Source organism: Lates calcarifer, linkage group LG6 (genome assembly GCF_001640805.2).
Source record: "Lates calcarifer isolate ASB-BC8 linkage group LG6, TLL_Latcal_v3, whole genome shotgun sequence".
Classification (NCBI taxonomy): domain Eukaryota; kingdom Metazoa; phylum Chordata; class Actinopteri; family Centropomidae; genus Lates; species Lates calcarifer.
The window spans coordinates 9,335,429-9,353,044 of NC_066838.1; the positions used below are offsets into that span (position 1 = coordinate 9,335,429).

The 17,616-nt window shown below is 40.1% G+C and overlaps 1 protein-coding gene across 13 annotated transcripts in view; it reads right to left on the reverse strand.

The window, feature by feature from the left end:
* Positions 1 to 17,452, reverse strand: part of ubr4 (ubiquitin protein ligase E3 component n-recognin 4) — a 49,068-nt gene extending 31,616 nt beyond the window's left edge. For 7 of the 13 annotated variants that reach the window (XM_051071144.1, XM_051071146.1, XM_018688850.2 and 4 more), the window contains exons 1-28: positions 17,298 to 17,452; positions 13,845 to 13,942; positions 13,620 to 13,723; positions 13,212 to 13,341; positions 12,802 to 12,947; positions 12,496 to 12,595; positions 11,850 to 11,991; positions 11,541 to 11,665; positions 11,134 to 11,258; positions 10,733 to 10,792; positions 10,381 to 10,571; positions 9,997 to 10,105; positions 9,363 to 9,500; positions 8,923 to 9,040; positions 8,048 to 8,089; positions 4,878 to 5,065; positions 4,534 to 4,690; positions 4,289 to 4,374; positions 3,971 to 4,140; positions 3,345 to 3,624; positions 2,765 to 2,897; positions 2,334 to 2,413; positions 2,090 to 2,218; positions 1,579 to 1,761; positions 1,152 to 1,274; positions 834 to 1,063; positions 302 to 420; positions 93 to 190 (exon numbers count right to left, since the gene is read on the reverse strand). In XM_051071144.1, coding sequence (XP_050927101.1) covers positions 93 to 190; positions 302 to 420; positions 834 to 1,063; positions 1,152 to 1,274; positions 1,579 to 1,761; positions 2,090 to 2,218; positions 2,334 to 2,413; positions 2,765 to 2,897; positions 3,345 to 3,624; positions 3,971 to 4,140; positions 4,289 to 4,374; positions 4,534 to 4,690; positions 4,878 to 5,065; positions 8,048 to 8,089; positions 8,923 to 9,040; positions 9,363 to 9,500; positions 9,997 to 10,105; positions 10,381 to 10,571; positions 10,733 to 10,792; positions 11,134 to 11,258; positions 11,541 to 11,665; positions 11,850 to 11,991; positions 12,496 to 12,595; positions 12,802 to 12,947; positions 13,212 to 13,341; positions 13,620 to 13,723; positions 13,845 to 13,942; positions 17,298 to 17,422 — 3,729 coding nt within the window. In that variant the 5' untranslated portion in view covers positions 17,423 to 17,452. The remainder of the gene's footprint in view (positions 1 to 92; positions 191 to 301; positions 421 to 833; positions 1,064 to 1,151; positions 1,275 to 1,578; positions 1,762 to 2,089; positions 2,219 to 2,333; positions 2,414 to 2,764; positions 2,898 to 3,344; positions 3,625 to 3,970; positions 4,141 to 4,288; positions 4,375 to 4,533; positions 4,691 to 4,877; positions 5,066 to 8,047; positions 8,090 to 8,922; positions 9,041 to 9,362; positions 9,501 to 9,996; positions 10,106 to 10,380; positions 10,572 to 10,732; positions 10,793 to 11,133; positions 11,259 to 11,540; positions 11,666 to 11,849; positions 11,992 to 12,495; positions 12,596 to 12,801; positions 12,948 to 13,211; positions 13,342 to 13,619; positions 13,724 to 13,844; positions 13,943 to 17,297) is intronic. The other 6 variants (XM_051071145.1, XM_051071149.1, XM_051071140.1 and 3 more) reach the window with 3 other exon arrangements.
* Positions 17,453 to 17,616: the final 164 nt, after the last annotated feature.

Consider the following 17,616-nt stretch of genomic DNA (forward strand, 5'->3'; position numbering starts at 1 on the left):
AAGAGTGAGTAAACTGCCTATTGTTCTGTAGAATGTGCTTAAAAGAAGGACAGAATTATACTGAGCTATGAGCAACAATTTTACTCACGTACCCATGAGCCAATGTTGGGGAATTCGTTGGTGTGGATGCTGTTCCAAGTCTCACATATTGTCTGTACAGCTGATGGCAAGTTCTGCATAATACTATGACCTGTAAAATTTCATTTAAAAAAGTTCAGGTTAAAACAGTGGGTGTAAAGAAAAGCTGTGGAAGTCAAAGTTCTGTTTAACAATTTTGTTCTTGAGGAATTCTTCCACATACCCAGCATGTTGGCTTTGCAGCGGGTGGAGCCAATAGACAGAACTGCAGCATAACCTTGGAGCTTGGCATCTGTCAGCTTGTTCTCTCCTTCCTCTGGGATGTTCATGAGTAGGTAAGACCTGGTCATGGCAAGTTTGGTTTAATTATTTAATTAGGATAAGGGGTTATAAAACAGATGATGATTTTCTTTGTGTGGCTTTGAAAAAATGATTTCTCAGTAATTTACAACATGAATAAAAGGAAGACCACAATTTACACTTTACAATTAGAAATTCTATTTCTATTTGTTTGGTTTATATGTATTGGTCTTATATTGTTCTTATCATGATGTTTGTTACATATGGAGGAACATGTGGAGGCCCTTTGGCTCTTTTGTGTTTTAATCCTCAATGACTTCTAATATGCATGCTTAAATCACCCCCCCAAAAAACATTCAGTCATATAGTAATCCTTAGGCCTGCTAGATTTACCATGGCCTGGATAAACTTGTTAAGAGGTGAGCCCAACACAGCTGTTAGAGATCCTTTCTCACCTTGTGAAGGCCGTGTAAACATCAGTGAGTTGTAGTGTGGCTGGCAGCAGGTTCTTTGTGATCTCAGAGGACTTATGAGTGTCTGCCTCAATGGCAACCTTGGACAAATGCTCGTCTAAGGAAACCTGCACTTTAGAGATGACTGCATCAAGTGTATAGATGGCTTGCAGAGAGGGTAACTGATGAAGTGGAAGAATGACATTCGGGTCTACACTGGAGAAGGTGGAAATCTGCAACAAAATCAAGTTGACAACAGAATTCAAAGCTCTGAACAACAATAGATGCACATGTCATCAGTGACTATGTTATAATTATTACCTGTCTGGCAATGTACTCCTCTGCTAGCTCGACATCGTATTTAACGGTACTGCACTTAGCAGATGTCATCTCAACTAGTGAGGCTGCTTGGTCCGCTTTCATTCCCTGCTTCACCAGGTGTTCCTGTCAGAGATGGGTTGGACACAGTCATACATCAAAATTAACTACAATGAACACACATCATCACAGGATTAAGGGCAGGGTACAGGATAATGCGTGCATTTGAAACTGCATTAGACAGAAATCTAGAGGTCAAACTTTTTCCAAATGCAAATCTGATGCATCCAGTTTCAACTAATTTATTTTTAAAAGCAAAATAATTATGTGTAGAATAACGAAAATATTGTAAAAGTGGCCACAAACCCATTTGCTTTGGCACCTATTGTGCTAATAAGGCTTTCTGTAGTACTTTCAGCTGTCAACAGACCTTGATCCAGTTCACGTAGGTAGATACCCGCAGACGTGAGGACCATCGCAGTGTGTGCAGGATGTCGCTCTCACTGGGATCACTGCAGCCAGTCTTCAGCTGCTCTACGTAGGCTTTTGAAGGAGGTAAAACACCCAGGATCCTCCACAGCACCAGGAAGTAGTACTGAAGGGAGCAGGCCTCCTGTGCAGGGAAATAAACATACACTGTTCAACAAGCTGTGCTCAGTTGCTGTCAGATGCTGTTGCTGAAGTCCCCAGCTGTTAAGCTTCTATTAATTAAGACTTAACACTTTCTGGTGGTCCTTACATCAAAAGACTAAAGGCTTTTAAAATCAAAACACTGGAGTGCTTTTATTTGAAGCGCACTGAGAAAGCTTATATCAAGACAGATATTTTGCCTGTGAGTTCGCAGAGCAGTTTTAAATAATGCATACTATAATACACCTGTATCATGGGTTTGTTTACCCTGTTGGCACAGTTCACAGTTTGTTCATGTGGTGTGTTCTCACCATAGGAGTGATGGGCTTGTTCTCCTGTCTCCTTGCTGTGTCAAACTGAGAACCTGCTGCCAGGAGTGAGATGAGCCACGCATACAGTTCATCGTATTTAACTGCTCCATTGAACAGCTTTGGAAAGACCTATCAAAAAAACAGTTGTTTGGACATATTGAAGCGCAGGGAAATATAGACATGTAAATAAAAATAAACACATACATACACACACACAACTATGTTTCATTAAAAAAAGTCTCACCTTGCTGTCTAGTCTGCTGATGTCATCTTCAGACGCCTCAGGGGACAGAACGCAGTAGAATTTGGGCTGTACATTTGAATCTAAAAAGGATTGAAATACATTAATTTTTTTAATTTTCTCATCTACTACCAGTGAAAGCAGCAACATCCTGTTAACACAAAAGAAATAAGAACACAGACAATAGGAAATATATTAGTGCACTTTGCTGTCGTTGGGAGATTACTGCCAGCAATGTCAATGCTGGTGAATCTTGGCTGTAGCCATTTAAGTTTATCCATTCTACCAGTGACTTTGGTGGATGGACAACCAGTGCACAAATGTTCTTTATCCTAAAAAAATGTGGTTAGTTAAACGGTCCTTGCAGCTGGTGAGTTTCTGTAGATATCACCATGCTGTGGCCAGCGGATATAAAAGTTTCACGTTGGTCTTACCTGCTGAACAATGTTTAGCCCAGTTCTCCTCCACCTCTTTGAAACCATAGTAAAGTGGGAGACTGCTACGTTTGCCACCTTCCTGAACAGTACTTGGCCCAGTGGATGGTGGGGTGAGTAGGTTGTACTGCACCTATAAATAATATTCATGGTGGAGAGTAGATAAATTTATCGTCACCACAGTCCCACACACACATTTATTCAAAGATTGAGCATTAGAAAATGATGATTTGGAATACCACTTCATTTGGATGTCATGTTATTCCTACAGCTAATGTATTTAACAATTTGTTACAGATACATCTAAATTGGTTGTATAATCAAGAGGTAAACTATTGGCTGGAAAGAAATTTACTGGGAAAGTGACTGTGTGGACATTTTTGAGACTTATGATATAACTGACGATATCTATTACTTTGCTCTTGATTACTTAATAAATCAATTACATTGTTGGATGTATTTTATTTGATAAGAATAAGAATCATGTAACAAATATACCTATCAAATAAATATAACCATTTCTTATCTGCGCAAGTTACCATCAGGACAATACTACAATCATTAGAAAACAAGAGCTAACCTGTTCGAAAAGGTATAAGGGAGCCTTGGAGTAGTGGCGCAGCAGGTAGTCAAAAACCAGCAACAGGCGAGCCAGGTTGAGGGGTACAGCCTTCAGCTGGGAGTCTCTGCTCTGTGCCACTTCAGTGATGGCCTGGGTGACCAGGGTGAGGACTGACCGTCGCCCGCGCTCTGACAGGTTGTGGAAAAGGAGCAGCAGGAGCTGGAGGTGCTCAACATTAAGGTCATCGTCTCCATGAACAGAACCCTGGATAGTGTGTTGCTTCAGTGTTCCCAAAAACCTAGGAGCACAAAGGAGAAATTGGGGGGGCAATTTAAAACAGTATGTGTGTAGGTGTAAGCTAGAATATACATACTGCATAGTACAAACTGTATTCATTTCCAGAAATCAGGCGTGGTTTTACAGGCTATAGACCACTAGTTGTCCACTGCATTAGAATATTCATAAGCTTAACATGGATGCCAAAGTGAAGAATGTTTTGAAATTACTGCTTAAAAAGGTACAACAGCAGAAGTAGTTTACAGTATTATCAACTGAACTCCAGGGTATTATGATGACAGCCTCAAGACAATGTAAACCACTACATTGCACATAAAAGCCAGCTGGGAATGCCATGGTTGCCATACCTTTCCCAAACTTTCATACATTCAGGCACATCTGGTTCTCCTTGCACACTGGCTTTGTGCTGCCATATTAGGAGAAGTCTGGAGAGGACTGATAATGATTGTGGATGAATGTACAGAGGCCAGGGACCCTCTGAAAAGGGAGCAACGCCCAACTGCTGAAGAAGGGTGCTCTGTGAATGACATGAGGTAAAATAAGACATTGACACTGAATACCAAATTCTGATAATTAAAAGCTAATCGCAGCAATTGTTTGTCAAGAGTCTCTTTTTCTCTTTGTTACTGGTTAAGTTACTGGTGTAACAAACAAATTCCTCTTACCTGCAAGGCTGGGGATGGAAGATCTGATGTCACCAGTGTGTGGTTGAAGTGATACAGAGCTAAAGAGAACACTTCATCTGAGGAGCCTGAATAGAAAAATACATAAAATACATTAAACCCAGTACAGCGTATTGCTGTCTACCAATTACGGGCTAGACCCATCATTAGCTACTAGGCCAAAAGAAGGAAATTACGGAAAATAGTTGAGATATGACAAGCAGTGTGTGATTTTTTTTCAGCCATACCTTTGACGTCTTTGTCCACATCTTTGATGATACTGGCTAGTGTAGCCATGTGCTGCTCTGTAAGAGACACGCTCAGGTAGTTGCGGATGAAGTTGTTCCTGGACTTGAGCATTGAGGTGGTGATGAAGTTCAGAATGCTGGAGGCCAAACTGAGGAACTACAGGAACAAACAAATATGGGTGGGTTGTGTTATCACATTAAAACTAATAACTTTACTAAGTTGGTACTGGTGATATGACGACAGGTGTGCCAACACTAAAAAAAAAACATACACGTGCTGTTTACTATGGACTTGCAGCAGCAGTATTGTGTATGTTGTCAGATACACATACATGAGTCCTCACCAGCTCTGGGTCTTTACGGCCAGCTAAGATGTTGCCATTCTCGCTCGGATTCTGCTTGCTGGGGCTCTTCAGTCTCGGAGAGGTCTCCAGGGGTGGGGGTGGAGGAGGTGGCGGGGGGGCTACTTTGTCTTTGGTGGGTGAAATTGTCTCTTCAAACCAAAGCCCCAAGATGGGTTCACTGTCATCATCTACAAAGAGGAAGACAAAATTATTCATATGAACTTCTTGGAGCTTAGAAACATTCAAGGACTAACAAGATGTGTGTGGAGTGGTAGTGGTGTCATCAAAAGGCAAAATGTAAAAAAAAGCTTCAAACTAGTTCATGACACCTACAGCACTGTGCAGGCGGGTGGACAAGAGGCAAACACTGCAGTAAAAAGTGAACATATACTGACATTGTATTGGTGAATATCCACTTAAAGAACAAAAGAGTTAATTTTCTGAGAATATTTCTCAGAAAACATACACTTATAACTGCTCGCTGATTTTTTCCTCTTCTTTCATCATTACACTTGCCCATCAAAACAGGTACTGAAATGATAATGACAGAGCTTATGCTGTGGTGTCTCTCTGTCACCGTAGATGCTGAAAAAAAACCTCTGCTCTACAGTGTTTCACATCCTCATGGCCAATATCCTGCCTCAAGATAATATGAACAAATGAATGTTTGCTGACTGTGCAGCTCCAACATATGTACTTCCATTAATACCTTGATTGATTGGGAAAACTTAAAATTAAGAGCTAATCAAAGTCAGGCCCTTTTTAAAAACTTCAGTCCAAACTCTAAGCATTGAAATAGCATGCAATGTTGAGTTCATACCTGGATTTGTGTATAGAGCTACTAACAACAATGACACAAACAGTGCTGGTCAGGTTCACACTTGATGCAACACATGTGTTGTTACCCTTCAATGGAAGTTGTATCTGCTGAACTGAGAACACATTACTGCTGCATTATTCCATAACAGAGCTTCGTGTTACAATCAACGTGTCACAGGCATTGGATTGTTTTATGTACTAGCATCATGCAGAAGAACAAATAGACATTTTAAATTAAGTTAAAATAAGATATTTTGTTTAAATTTAGCTCTAAATCATGGAGGCCACAAAGGTCTCTTTCTTCAGCTTTATCGCTCCCTTCTCCTGGTATCCATCAACAGGTTCTCTGGTTTACCGCCAAAACATGTTTTCAACTAGCTTTTGACCACAATTTAGAGCTGCCCTTAGGCTACGGAAAATTTTTATCACGTCTGACTTCGATTCTGGGGCCCGAGCTGCCCATGGGATGCAGGAAATATTCCTCTGGAGGTGGGATTTGGGGACCTGGCAGACATTCTCAGTTCACCCTCACAACACATTGGGGTTTACAGAGTCTGTCTGGCATCCTTGATGATCCAGCTCAGATGACAGCTCTGCTCCTGTTCTTCATCTGAGTTTAAGACATGTCAGCAAATCTGATTATATGACTATAAAGTCAATCATTAATCTTTGCATCAGGGTGTTTTTGCTACCAAGTACACTACCAGTATTTTATCTACATACAGTGTTATCATCCACAGTCCATGACCATCGGAGAAGTCACAAGGCACCACTTGGGTTAAGATCAGGCAGGCCATTCTTTCCAATCAGCACTCTCTGGGTGTGTCCAATATTTTACAAATGTGCATGAAGTTTCCCAGAAGAACTATAAAGTCATCAGATGGCGGCCTCTCTGAAACCCCACAAATCCAGGACGGCCAGATGAGATGATGTAAGAGCCCTGTGACAGGCAGCTGCACAGAGTTGACCATCTTGTTCTCCAACAACTCTGACACGTCAGTGCTCAGCTGGTTGTTTCTGAGTTTTCCCACACCCACTCAATGTTTCTCACACTGAACAATTCCAGAAGAGGAGTGAGCAATGCTCCTATCCAGGGCTTCGGTGTCAGAACTGAGTCCAACCAAATGTAGTTTATCACTCAACCTCCTCCTTACCAACCTTAACCTTGGCTGATTCCCCATCAGAGAGTGGGGTTGGTCCGTCAAGGCCCCTGCCTTTACTTGCCACCTAACTGGCAGTGCACTCAACCCTCACATGGGGTAGTGGCCCCACAAGGCTACCCAATTAATTAGATATGAATCAATGAAATGTATTTTTAGCAAGATTATGATTAGACTTGAAAAGCATCTGATTGCAGTCGTAGCCAGTTGAAGTATGTACAGATTAATTCAAATACAAAAACAAGAAACAACTTTAAACTTTTCAAAGAATATCACTTTAAGTTGATATTCACATCTGCATGCAACATACAAAAATCATAACTTTTCAGGTGACAGCAAGACGTAGCATAGTGTGTTTAAGCCCATTTTTTACAAGCACAACTTGAATTTGTCATATTCAAGAATAATACCACTGTTTTGATGTGGGTGCTACAGTATTTTTATATTTAGTACATTTCCAGACATTTGTGACGAGTAGTGGGATGACAAGTAAGAAGAGTATAATGACCAAAGAAAAAATTAATACAATCTGAGGTATGGCTTAAGTAATGTTTACAAAAGTTGACCTTTAACTACAATCTAAGTCTGCCATAAAATATCTGCAGAGAGATCATGTTTATTATGAACTATTAAAGCATTAGTGTTCCTCATGTCAGAAGCTGCTTTATTTGGAATGATTGTACAGGAAAACTACAGGACAAAGCAGGGGCACAGACTGGATGACAAAGGGGTGACAGTGCTTTTAGGAAACAGCTCACGAAAGCACACGGAAAAATCTTTTTATTCAACGTACCAGGAGGAGGAAATTTAGTTGTTCGGTTAGTAGAAATGTTAGTATCAGTGACTTTTCCATTTATCACCCAGCTCTGTTGTGAGGTTTTAATGCTTGTAAAGACAATGATGAGCACCCACATGTCAACACCACTGGTATTATCCTTTGGACCACATTGAGCCACAGATGAACTTCTTTGACAAAAAAAAATCTAAATTTAGTTCATGTCAATTACAACACAAAGCACCTTTCAGAGATGGGGCTATTTTGCCAAAGCCTCGTCATCTGTGGCTCTGTCATTTTCTAAGCTATTAGGGCCACAGCTCAGAGCCTAAATTGTGAGACATACAATAACAAAATGAATCTAGGACAGTGAAGTGGACACCAAGTCTTTGACCTAAGGACAGAAAACTGCTGACCTGAAACACAAGCTGCACTTGTCTTCTCCTGTCTTCTCTCTGCTGAAATAGTAGAAACTGTCAACTACACTGTCATCGTGTGATGAAGGGACAAAAAAAATGTAATTGCGAAACTGTATGCATGTGTATGTGTTTACCCCTCTCACTGCTGCCATAACCTGACTGACTGATCCGCTGACAGCACACCTGTTTCACTGCATTGCTGATACAGCTCAGCACTGACACTAGCTCAGAGATCAAACACAAACACGACTCTGCTTTCAGCACCTGCATCCACACTGTGATGGAAAGAAATCTGAGGCGTACCTTGATGACATTACACCAACCTTATGGCATACTGGCTTCTTAGTAACATAGGTGTGTCTCCATCACATCTACAATTAGATGAGGCACTGATCATACCTTCTTTTTATGGCCCATACTCTGATGCATCTAAATGTGATATATAACTGATCATTTGGGACCATGAGACATCTATGGCTCAACACACTCTATAAAATCCTTGCATTATCAAATGCTATCAATAATGTACTACTTTTGGCTATGTCATCATTTTATTCACTCAACACCCCAATAGCCACCTGTCTTATTGTTTTGCTTAACTGCATTTTAGTACTATGTAACTACAAATTCATATTTTTTTAATAAGAATTGTGTTGTTCCTGTATTATCAGTGCTGTGCAGAAAAATATGTGCATTGTTCCTCATATCATGTGTGCTCCTACAGCCAGGATTTTAGTTAAAATCATGTCCAGGATATGTCCAGAGCAGACCTAAAGCTGCTATGTGGGTGCAGACGCTAGCATGAACTTTTAATTTTAAGGAAGCTTTCTGAAGTGCTGATATAACTGCTTAAATCCAAAAAGATAAAATACCTTGACTGCTATCCTCCTCTGTGCTGCTGAAATCATCCTCATAGTAGGTGTTTGAGTCTGTAGAAGCACTGGCATCACTGCTGACTGAGCCCTTCCTCTGCCGTTGGAGAACACAAGCCTGATAGCAGTGAAAACAACAGCAGACTTACATCATGATCATACCTCTCAATCTTTCATCACACATTTTGTACTTCTTTCAATCAGCCACCAATTTTGTTGGACAAATTGTATGTAGAGTATATTTCTCAGTTTTTGTTCCATCAAATGTTTTGTAACACAGTACCTGTTTTGTTTTTTATGTATATTTTATTAGGTCTATATCCATCCACTGTAATTTATATGTCACCTTTTGGGTTATATCACACTGCATGGTGAAATTAATAACAAAACATAACTAGCAATTATGCAAATCACAGATATGTGAATAGAAATGATTGTACCTTTTTGTAGGAAGTGGAGAGAAGGGTGAAGAGTAGATTGGTCAGGGGCACAGAGTCGATGAGCCTTTGGACTCTCTGGATGGAAGTGCTCTGTGCCATGATGTTGAGCTCGGCTGGTGGCCCATCACTTGCCCAACCCTGCAAGTGGAATGATGGAGGGATTGGAATAAAGAAACACGACTCTCAAAGAATATAGGTTTCAAAGTTTTTCTTGCATACACTTAGATACTTTTATATATACTTTTATTTTTTTAAATATGTTTTTAAGGATACTTTCCCTCTGTAAGTAGATTGGAAAACCTGTATGTCTGCTTTTTGTTATCTCTTGAAAATGTGACATGATTTGGCCAAAACAACTGAGAAGTCATACAGAGAAGTCATGTTGGCAACCTGACTGAAGAACGGGAAGTTTTTTTGTTCTTTAAACAACAGGATAAGAGTTCATATTTCATTAGCCACATTAGCATTCAATATAATGTTTCCAGCATAGGGTTCATGTCCACAAGCTCTATAATGATAGTGACAAGTCAAGTTTTGTGCTTGTAATCATGCAGGCCTCAAGTACACTATGAAGACAAATGTTGTAAAATAATGGATATTTTCTTTAAAAGAAGGAAGAATATAAAGTAAGTACTTCATTTACCCGGTGGAGAGCCTCAACTTGCAGATCCTGGAAAAGCGAAGTCAAAAGTTTGATGGCGTGATTGGCCAGGATAACAGACAAAACTCCAAACCCTTGGTGTCTTGAGAAAAATAACAAAAAGACAAAAATAATTAATACACACAAACCTAATTCACTCTATACCCAGAAATAGTTAATTCTAAATAAAATGCTTTCTTGTGACCAACTAAGGTTCCTGGACAAAATACATGACATTTCATAGCAGGAACCACTGCCAAAACCTTTATCTATACAAATTTTAAAAACAGTGTAACTGATGAAAATCCAAAAATACAATGGAGCCACAATGACACTAGAAAGATTATACTACTCTATTTCATGTTCATGGGAAATTACCCTTTGCCAGGACCAAGTTTAGGCGATCCGGCGCCATCCTTGGTGCGAGCAGCAATATCGCGGACACGCAGGGCAGCCAAGGGATCCTTCTCTTTCCCTTTATCTGCCAGGGCAGTTGGGCTCAGGTTAAGAATCAGGTACAGGCTGTTTAAAAGGCACCAGGCTCCAAGCAGCTGGAAGTTCTGATAATGCTGTATATACAAATAAGTAAGAAAAACAAGAATTTACAGCTCACACACAATTCAACACTTAGTTTAGCTTCAAAAACAGTAAATGTCTCAAGTGGCACAGTCTAAGGAAATCCAAAGGCACTGTACTATAATCTAGTATAGGGCTCAACCATGGTACTAACCTCTCCTCCAGCTCTGCGGGAGTTGCTGATGGCTTGTCCAATCATCTCATAGATCTCCAGCTGTTACAAACACAAATTTTGTACCTGTTACCATTTTCAATGTGCCGTGTCTTGTTAAGACACACATGCTTGGAAGGCAGTCATTAGTTATTTATAAGGAAACATAGGGGGAGATTTGATGCAGTGTGATGTGATATGAGATAATACCCTCTGTGTAGACATAGTCAGAATACAAATATATCTCCCCACAATTTTTTCAGTATTTGAAGTCAGTATATATGGTCTGTGTAAAAACTTGTGAGTAGCAACAGTGAATTAGGTTTCTATGTAACACCAGGCATTGTCTCATAACTAATATATGAGCTTACACTGACCATGTTGTATATAATCATAATACTCACACATTTCTGGACAATTGTTGCTGCGTCATTTTCATAGTCCTCCTCTTTAGTTCCAGTGGAGGCAGATCGAAGCTGCAAGCCACTTCCTACCTGCAGAATGGCCATGCAAGTGGCCACACTCACACCTAAATGGGTAAAAACGGTTTTTACATTTACCAGTTTGACTTTCAACACTATTCAAAGAAAGACTAGGAAATTGTTGCATTCAGTTGCTGATGAAATAGGGGGAATGACTAGGGGCGCTAGTACTTTCCAGCACATGTCAGATTACTGCACTGTTTCCATGGTCTCTTGAAATTGTTGTTTGTAGAAGAAAAATGCTATTGCTTCCCTGTTAATGATTTCTCCTTGTTTGTTTGTTGAACAAAATACAGTATTATTTTATTTAACTCAGAGTTATCACCTACCAGCATAGAGACAGCTCAAAGCCAGCACAGTCATATCCAGTAATCTTCCTGGTGTCAAGGGCTCCAGCACAGGCAGGGAAAGTGTGTCTAAAGCCATGGTTACGTCTATCACCAGTGAGTGAAATCTGGGTACAGGTTTCAAGTACAGAAAGTTAATTGGATGTTTGGAAGGAAAAACCTTTCCAAACACCAGTCGTGTAATAAATACGCAGAAACTTAAACTGATTATATTGCTTGTTCATAGTAACGCATGATATAATGATACATATTTTTACTGTAGAACATTTTAATAAAAAAAAAATAAAATACCCATTGCGAACAGCAGTGGCATCAGCCACTGTGGCAGGCATGATAAAGAAAGAGTTGGCTGATACAGCATCTTGGAAACGGTTGATGTAGCGCAGAAAGTAGGGCAGGTTGAGGCACACTCGTAGCAACTTCTCAGACCCACCTGGAAACACAAGTTATTAAAAAAAACTATTAACTCTAATGAGAAAAGACACAAAAAAACGTACCATATGACATTAAAATGTTAAGTAAAAAAGGTACTTTAGAGCTCTAGAGTACAATTTTTCTCACTTATGATAGCAAAATATTAACACTAGTAACTGTCGTGTGGCCTGATAAGCTCAAGGTAAAACATGCTGAAGCAAGATTCTGATAAATTACCAGCAGGATACTGTTGCAAGGTGATGGGTGCTTCACACTTCTAATGTTTTGAGTCTGTGTTTCATATATTTAGTGGCATCAGCAGACGGATTACACTGAGAGGCCTTAAAATTCCAAACTGAAATTCAATTTGGAAATAACTTTATTGTAAACAAAACGTGAATACTTCAAGTGGCTATACAGACACACAGAAAAATGTATTTAGCAATTACCTATCCATATTAATTACTACTTAGTGTCAATAAGCCAACACTGTCCTGCAATAAAGCAACATGGTACTACTCACCAAGTTCCTGTAAGCTTGACACATTCTGAGAGACAAAGGCATTTTTCATTTTGGCCTGAATAGCTTGATCTGTGGTTTGGTCATCGCAATCGCTCTCAGCCTAAAATTGGAAAGAGTTAAAAACATAACAATTATGATGATTTAATATGACCGTCAATGCAGTCAAAGAGCAGCTGTTTTAGGGTTAAGAGTGAGTTTATTTTCAGTCAGAATACTGCTAAGAGGAAACTTGAACAAGCTGTTGTGGCTAACAGCTCTGTGATAGTAACAGAGTGAGCAGCCAGAGGGCTGGTCTCTAACACTTGCCTGCATTTGTGCTGCTGATGGGGAGGCCAAGATGGTGGTAAGGTCAGGGTTAAAAACTGAAGTCAGTTGATTAAAGAAGTTCATTTGTACTTCTTTTTGTCGAAGCTCTGGGTTCACAGCACTGGGCAACTCCTTCTGATCCTCCACTATTAAATGAACAAGGAAACAATTTTCTCAGTCACATCCCAAACCTTTGAAGATCACAAATCCATAATCCATTAAAATTGTTATTAGCTGTGTCTGTCTCTACCAGGCTTTTGCGCTAGTCAATTCCTGAAGATTATTTACTGACAGGCGAATTGAGACAATATTCCCATAGGCCTTTGTGCAAGACTGTGAGTAATGCTGTGTCATAATCAGTTAGGTACTGTTTAACTTTGGTTCATCTCTAAAAGTACACAGACACTTACCATCTGAAAGGGTTTTGACGGTTTGAGGCAACTTGGCAGACTTCATCATAGCAGTGAAAGTAATGATTTCTGTGCGATCTAGTCTGCTGCAGCCAGTGCAAAGTCCTTTTATTAGAAGAATCAGGTGTTTCTGAGGAGAAAATGAAGAATATAACTGGCTGATTCATGTTCTTTTAAATAGAAAATGAACATACAAGCAGGAAAAACAAGTTAATGTAAACTTAGACTTAGACTTAGACGACTTTATTGATCTTTGGATGACTCCTCGGAAATTACATTCCAGCAGCAAATACAGCAGAAGATGTAAAAAAGTTTAAATGAAAAAAAAAAAAAACTTAAAAATGAAAAATCATCCACTGAATCCAGTCCCACAACATTATACTCTCTCCTGCAGTTTGTTTCTCTTACCTGTGATACGGCACATGCCTCATCTGGGTTCTCCAAGCGCAGCAATGAGAATTCAATCAATACTTTGCACGCGGCAGCAACCGACAGCAACTGATTTCTCGGTACTAGGAAGACAGAGTAAAAATAATTTACTGGTTCGAAGAAAAACTACCCATTCAAATATTCTAGTTGAATGGCAGTGGCAATTTTTTATCTATTACAAAGAAGAAATGGAAAAATACATACTTTGTCCACATACTGTGGTGATGTAATGTGCAGAGAGTGCCACGAATGATGAGTAGAAAGGCTCATACTGTTTGTCGTGGTGAAGAATGTCTGATTCACTGCAAATGACAAGTGAAGTATCTCGTTAAATACTGTCAAATGTGACTTTTCATAGAACATTTTTTTCATATTTCTCTTTTTGGAGAAGAGAGCTGAGAGAGACAGATTGTTTCATGATGTTTATAAGAGAAACGCTTCAGTACAGTGAACCTAATGCCACTTATAACACTTAGCAACAGTCAAATAATTTCCTACAACCCAGACTTACTTGTACTGTACTGTACTGTATTTGTGGAATGGAGCACTGCAATGCAACGATTTCCCACAAGGGATTAATAAAGGATTCTGATTCTGATTCTGACAGTTATTTGCCAAAAATGTGGACGGGGTAAAAAATCTATAACTGATGAACACACTTTCAGATGTCATAATTAACACTGCGCAAGTGATAATAAATGAAATGGTGTGACATTATGTTTGGTACTTCTGATTCATTTTTGTGTCTGTTGCCTTTTTGTGGTTAGTAACTGTTAAGATGGAACTGGAGAAATTATTTTTCTATAGGCACACTTGTATTTAGCCACATGTCACAAGCCAATAAAAAGAACTGGTCCTGGCTGTCAGTGTAGTGACATTACACAGTCTATTGCCCTCTGGAACACCATGTATGTAGTCTTCTCTAAAATGTCTGACAGAACCCCTCTTTTGCTAATTGCAGTCTGCCACAAGGGAACACCACTTTATAGTTAATTATGCTCTTAAGATTAGCCTATTCAATGTCCTAAAAACACCTGCAAATACACTGCTCTGACGCAGTACTTCTGCTGACAGACATCATCAGTGTCCTACACCATCTTTCCAGCACTGACACAAACTGCCTGAGCCAAGTGACACCTCCTCAATCTGTGATCTGATCACGTACTTCCAGGCAGAAGGAAATGTTGCTGGAACTGACCTGTGTAGCTAACCTGCTGTTAGCATAAATCCCTCATAGGGACAAGAACCCTTTTTTCCCCTAATTTATATCCTGCATACCAGTGAGTGTTTCTCTGCAGTATCCAACACATTAATCTGCTCAAGTGCCAGTACAAAACTACTTCAGTGTGCCACTCCATGGCAATATACACCTCGAAGTATCTACAATCACCAAAACAAATAAATACACAGAAAACATCCGTGCTTTCAAAAACTACAAAACACAATCAGCTTTTCTCAAGCTTCTCCTAAAACAAGCTTTGAACTACTGGCCACAGAGAAGCTGCACATTACCAGGATGAGGGAAACAAACACCTCCAACAAACATTTAAGCCACATGCTAATACCTGCTTTATAAATTGTCCAGTGGGTAATGGTGCAGTGACATTATGCCTAAAACACCTCAGACCTGCTAGACTTCTGAAAATAACCCCTTTAGACTTAAGTGTAACCATATTACAGTTGTCAAACAACCCCATTGGCTTCCTGTTCATCACTGATATCAAGGGGGGGCTGTGGCTTAGGAGGTAGAGCAGTCGTCCACCAATCAGAAGTCTGCATGCCGAAGTATCCTTGGGCAAGATACTGAACCCCAAATTGCCTCCGATGTGTGTGTTTCACATCGGTGTGTGAATGTGTTTAGAAAGCACATTAAATATAGAATATGTGCTGTATGAATGTGTGTGAATGGGGTGAATGTGATCTGTAGTGTAAAGCGCTTTGAGTGGTCGAAAAGACTAGAAAAGCGCTATATAAGTACAGTCCATTCCAAGGTTTCACTCAAGGTGTATAAAGCATGCATGGTCTGGTCATGGTCTGGACTGTATCATATACCCATCATGCTACTACTTTATCAAACTGCCAGATCTCTCAGGTCAAAGGACAGCAACTTCCTCCAAATTCCATAACTGCAACCAAAATCTTTTGACAGATCCTTCAATGTTGATGCACCTTGTAAAATGAAGTTTAAGACATTTATAATGGCTTTTATTTTTTTATTACTATAACGACATACCTATTTCTTTAACGTCCACAAAATTACAAACCCCTAAGAAAATAGCTAATTAGAGATAAAAACATGACCTTTGTACTGAAATTAGTAGAACTTTCTTTTAGTGTGGTTTAATTTTTCCTGCACTCTGTAAACACCTGTGGCCCAGTGATAAACAGGCTTGTCATAGTTACTCAACTAAAAAGGAATTTTTCCAACATGAGCACTACATAATGGACTGTGTGGATAGTAGGTACTCCTCACACAAGAATCCTAAAATCATTTTAAATTTGATGCTTGCTGACTGCTTGTTTTACTTGATGACGAAACTAACAAACTCATGGTTCATCGGTCGTTGCTTCGGAAAATGAAACCTATAAAACACAGCAGGAAGCTCTTCACTCGAATGCCCAGAGGTATCAGCTGATGTCACCACTGAACAGAAGTGTCAGGTGACAACCTGGCTAACGCACAGTGCAGGTGCTGTTGACTTGATAATCAACTCGTAGTGTTGTATGCGTGTGCGGAATGTACACAGACTACCTAGAAAATCAGTGAAAGTTCCCCGACAATGACTGTGCGTGGATGTGACACTCGTCTCCGGAGACAAGCTCCTTCTGCATGACAGCCACTGCACCAAAAAAGGTTTAACACAATGTCGGATTTCCTACAACAACTTGGGTTATACATTTGAATATGCAACAACATCGCTAGATTTTCATTTGAATGACAATACATTAACGGCAACCCATCACCTTCTCTCCAAAACTGAGTGGACAGTACAGGGTCTCCGCCTACTTTCCACCCAACCACAGACAGACACAGCAGATAACGATAAACTGACGGGCTGTGAATCAGCTAACACATAAACAGTCCATGGCCATGCCCGAGTAGACTGGATATGGCAAGCTCAGCACACAAGCCGAATCACATTTAGCTAAGTTAAGTTGGCTGACGTAGTCAAATATTACTGTGGCCATTACAACGTTACGCTATCCAGTCCGTTTGGAAGGCCCATCAGTTAGCTTGTTGGCTAATGTTTGTGTTAGCTAGCTAATGATGAAGCAAAATTCCTACACGTTATACTGCGACGTCGATCAACGTTTGCACAGCGATAACGTTAAAGTAAAGACCAACGTCCATCAGTCATGGGTCGTGCTTTGTTTCAAATCGTTTATGAGCTATCAGTCTGTACAAGCTACACAACATTTTGAGTAAGTTAGCTAACGTTAGCATGTTAGCTAACGTCAGCAACTGACTCGGTGCCAGTACAAGCTAAGCTCAGGTAGCTTGGTAGCCGCTAACGTTAGCTTTGTGGGTAACGTTTCCCATCGAACTCAACTAACCGAGCTAAGTTAGCAAGTTAGCTAGCCAGCTAACTCCTGGGTGGACACGGCCAGTATACGAGCAAATACAGACCCAAAAATGATTGACATGTAACCGGTTACCTGTTGATTATAGACCCAATAAGCTGAGGTAGCTCTTTCGTTTCAAAAGCGGTGTACGAAGCCGATAAAAGCGGCCGCACTGCCGCTGTCCATTCGTGTTCCCCATCTCCTCCGCTCGACGCCATCTTGAAATCCCTTAGAAAAAACTAGCTACTGGAAGAAGAAACTGTGAAGGTAAATCACAGGGGGCGCACAAAATCTGATGAGTCGGGCTGAAAATTTACTGTTTGTCTCCAAGGATCAATATTCCATCCCACAGTCCCAAGAGGTAATAATGAGACTCCCGGTTTGCACTTAAAAACAAAACAACACCTTTCCC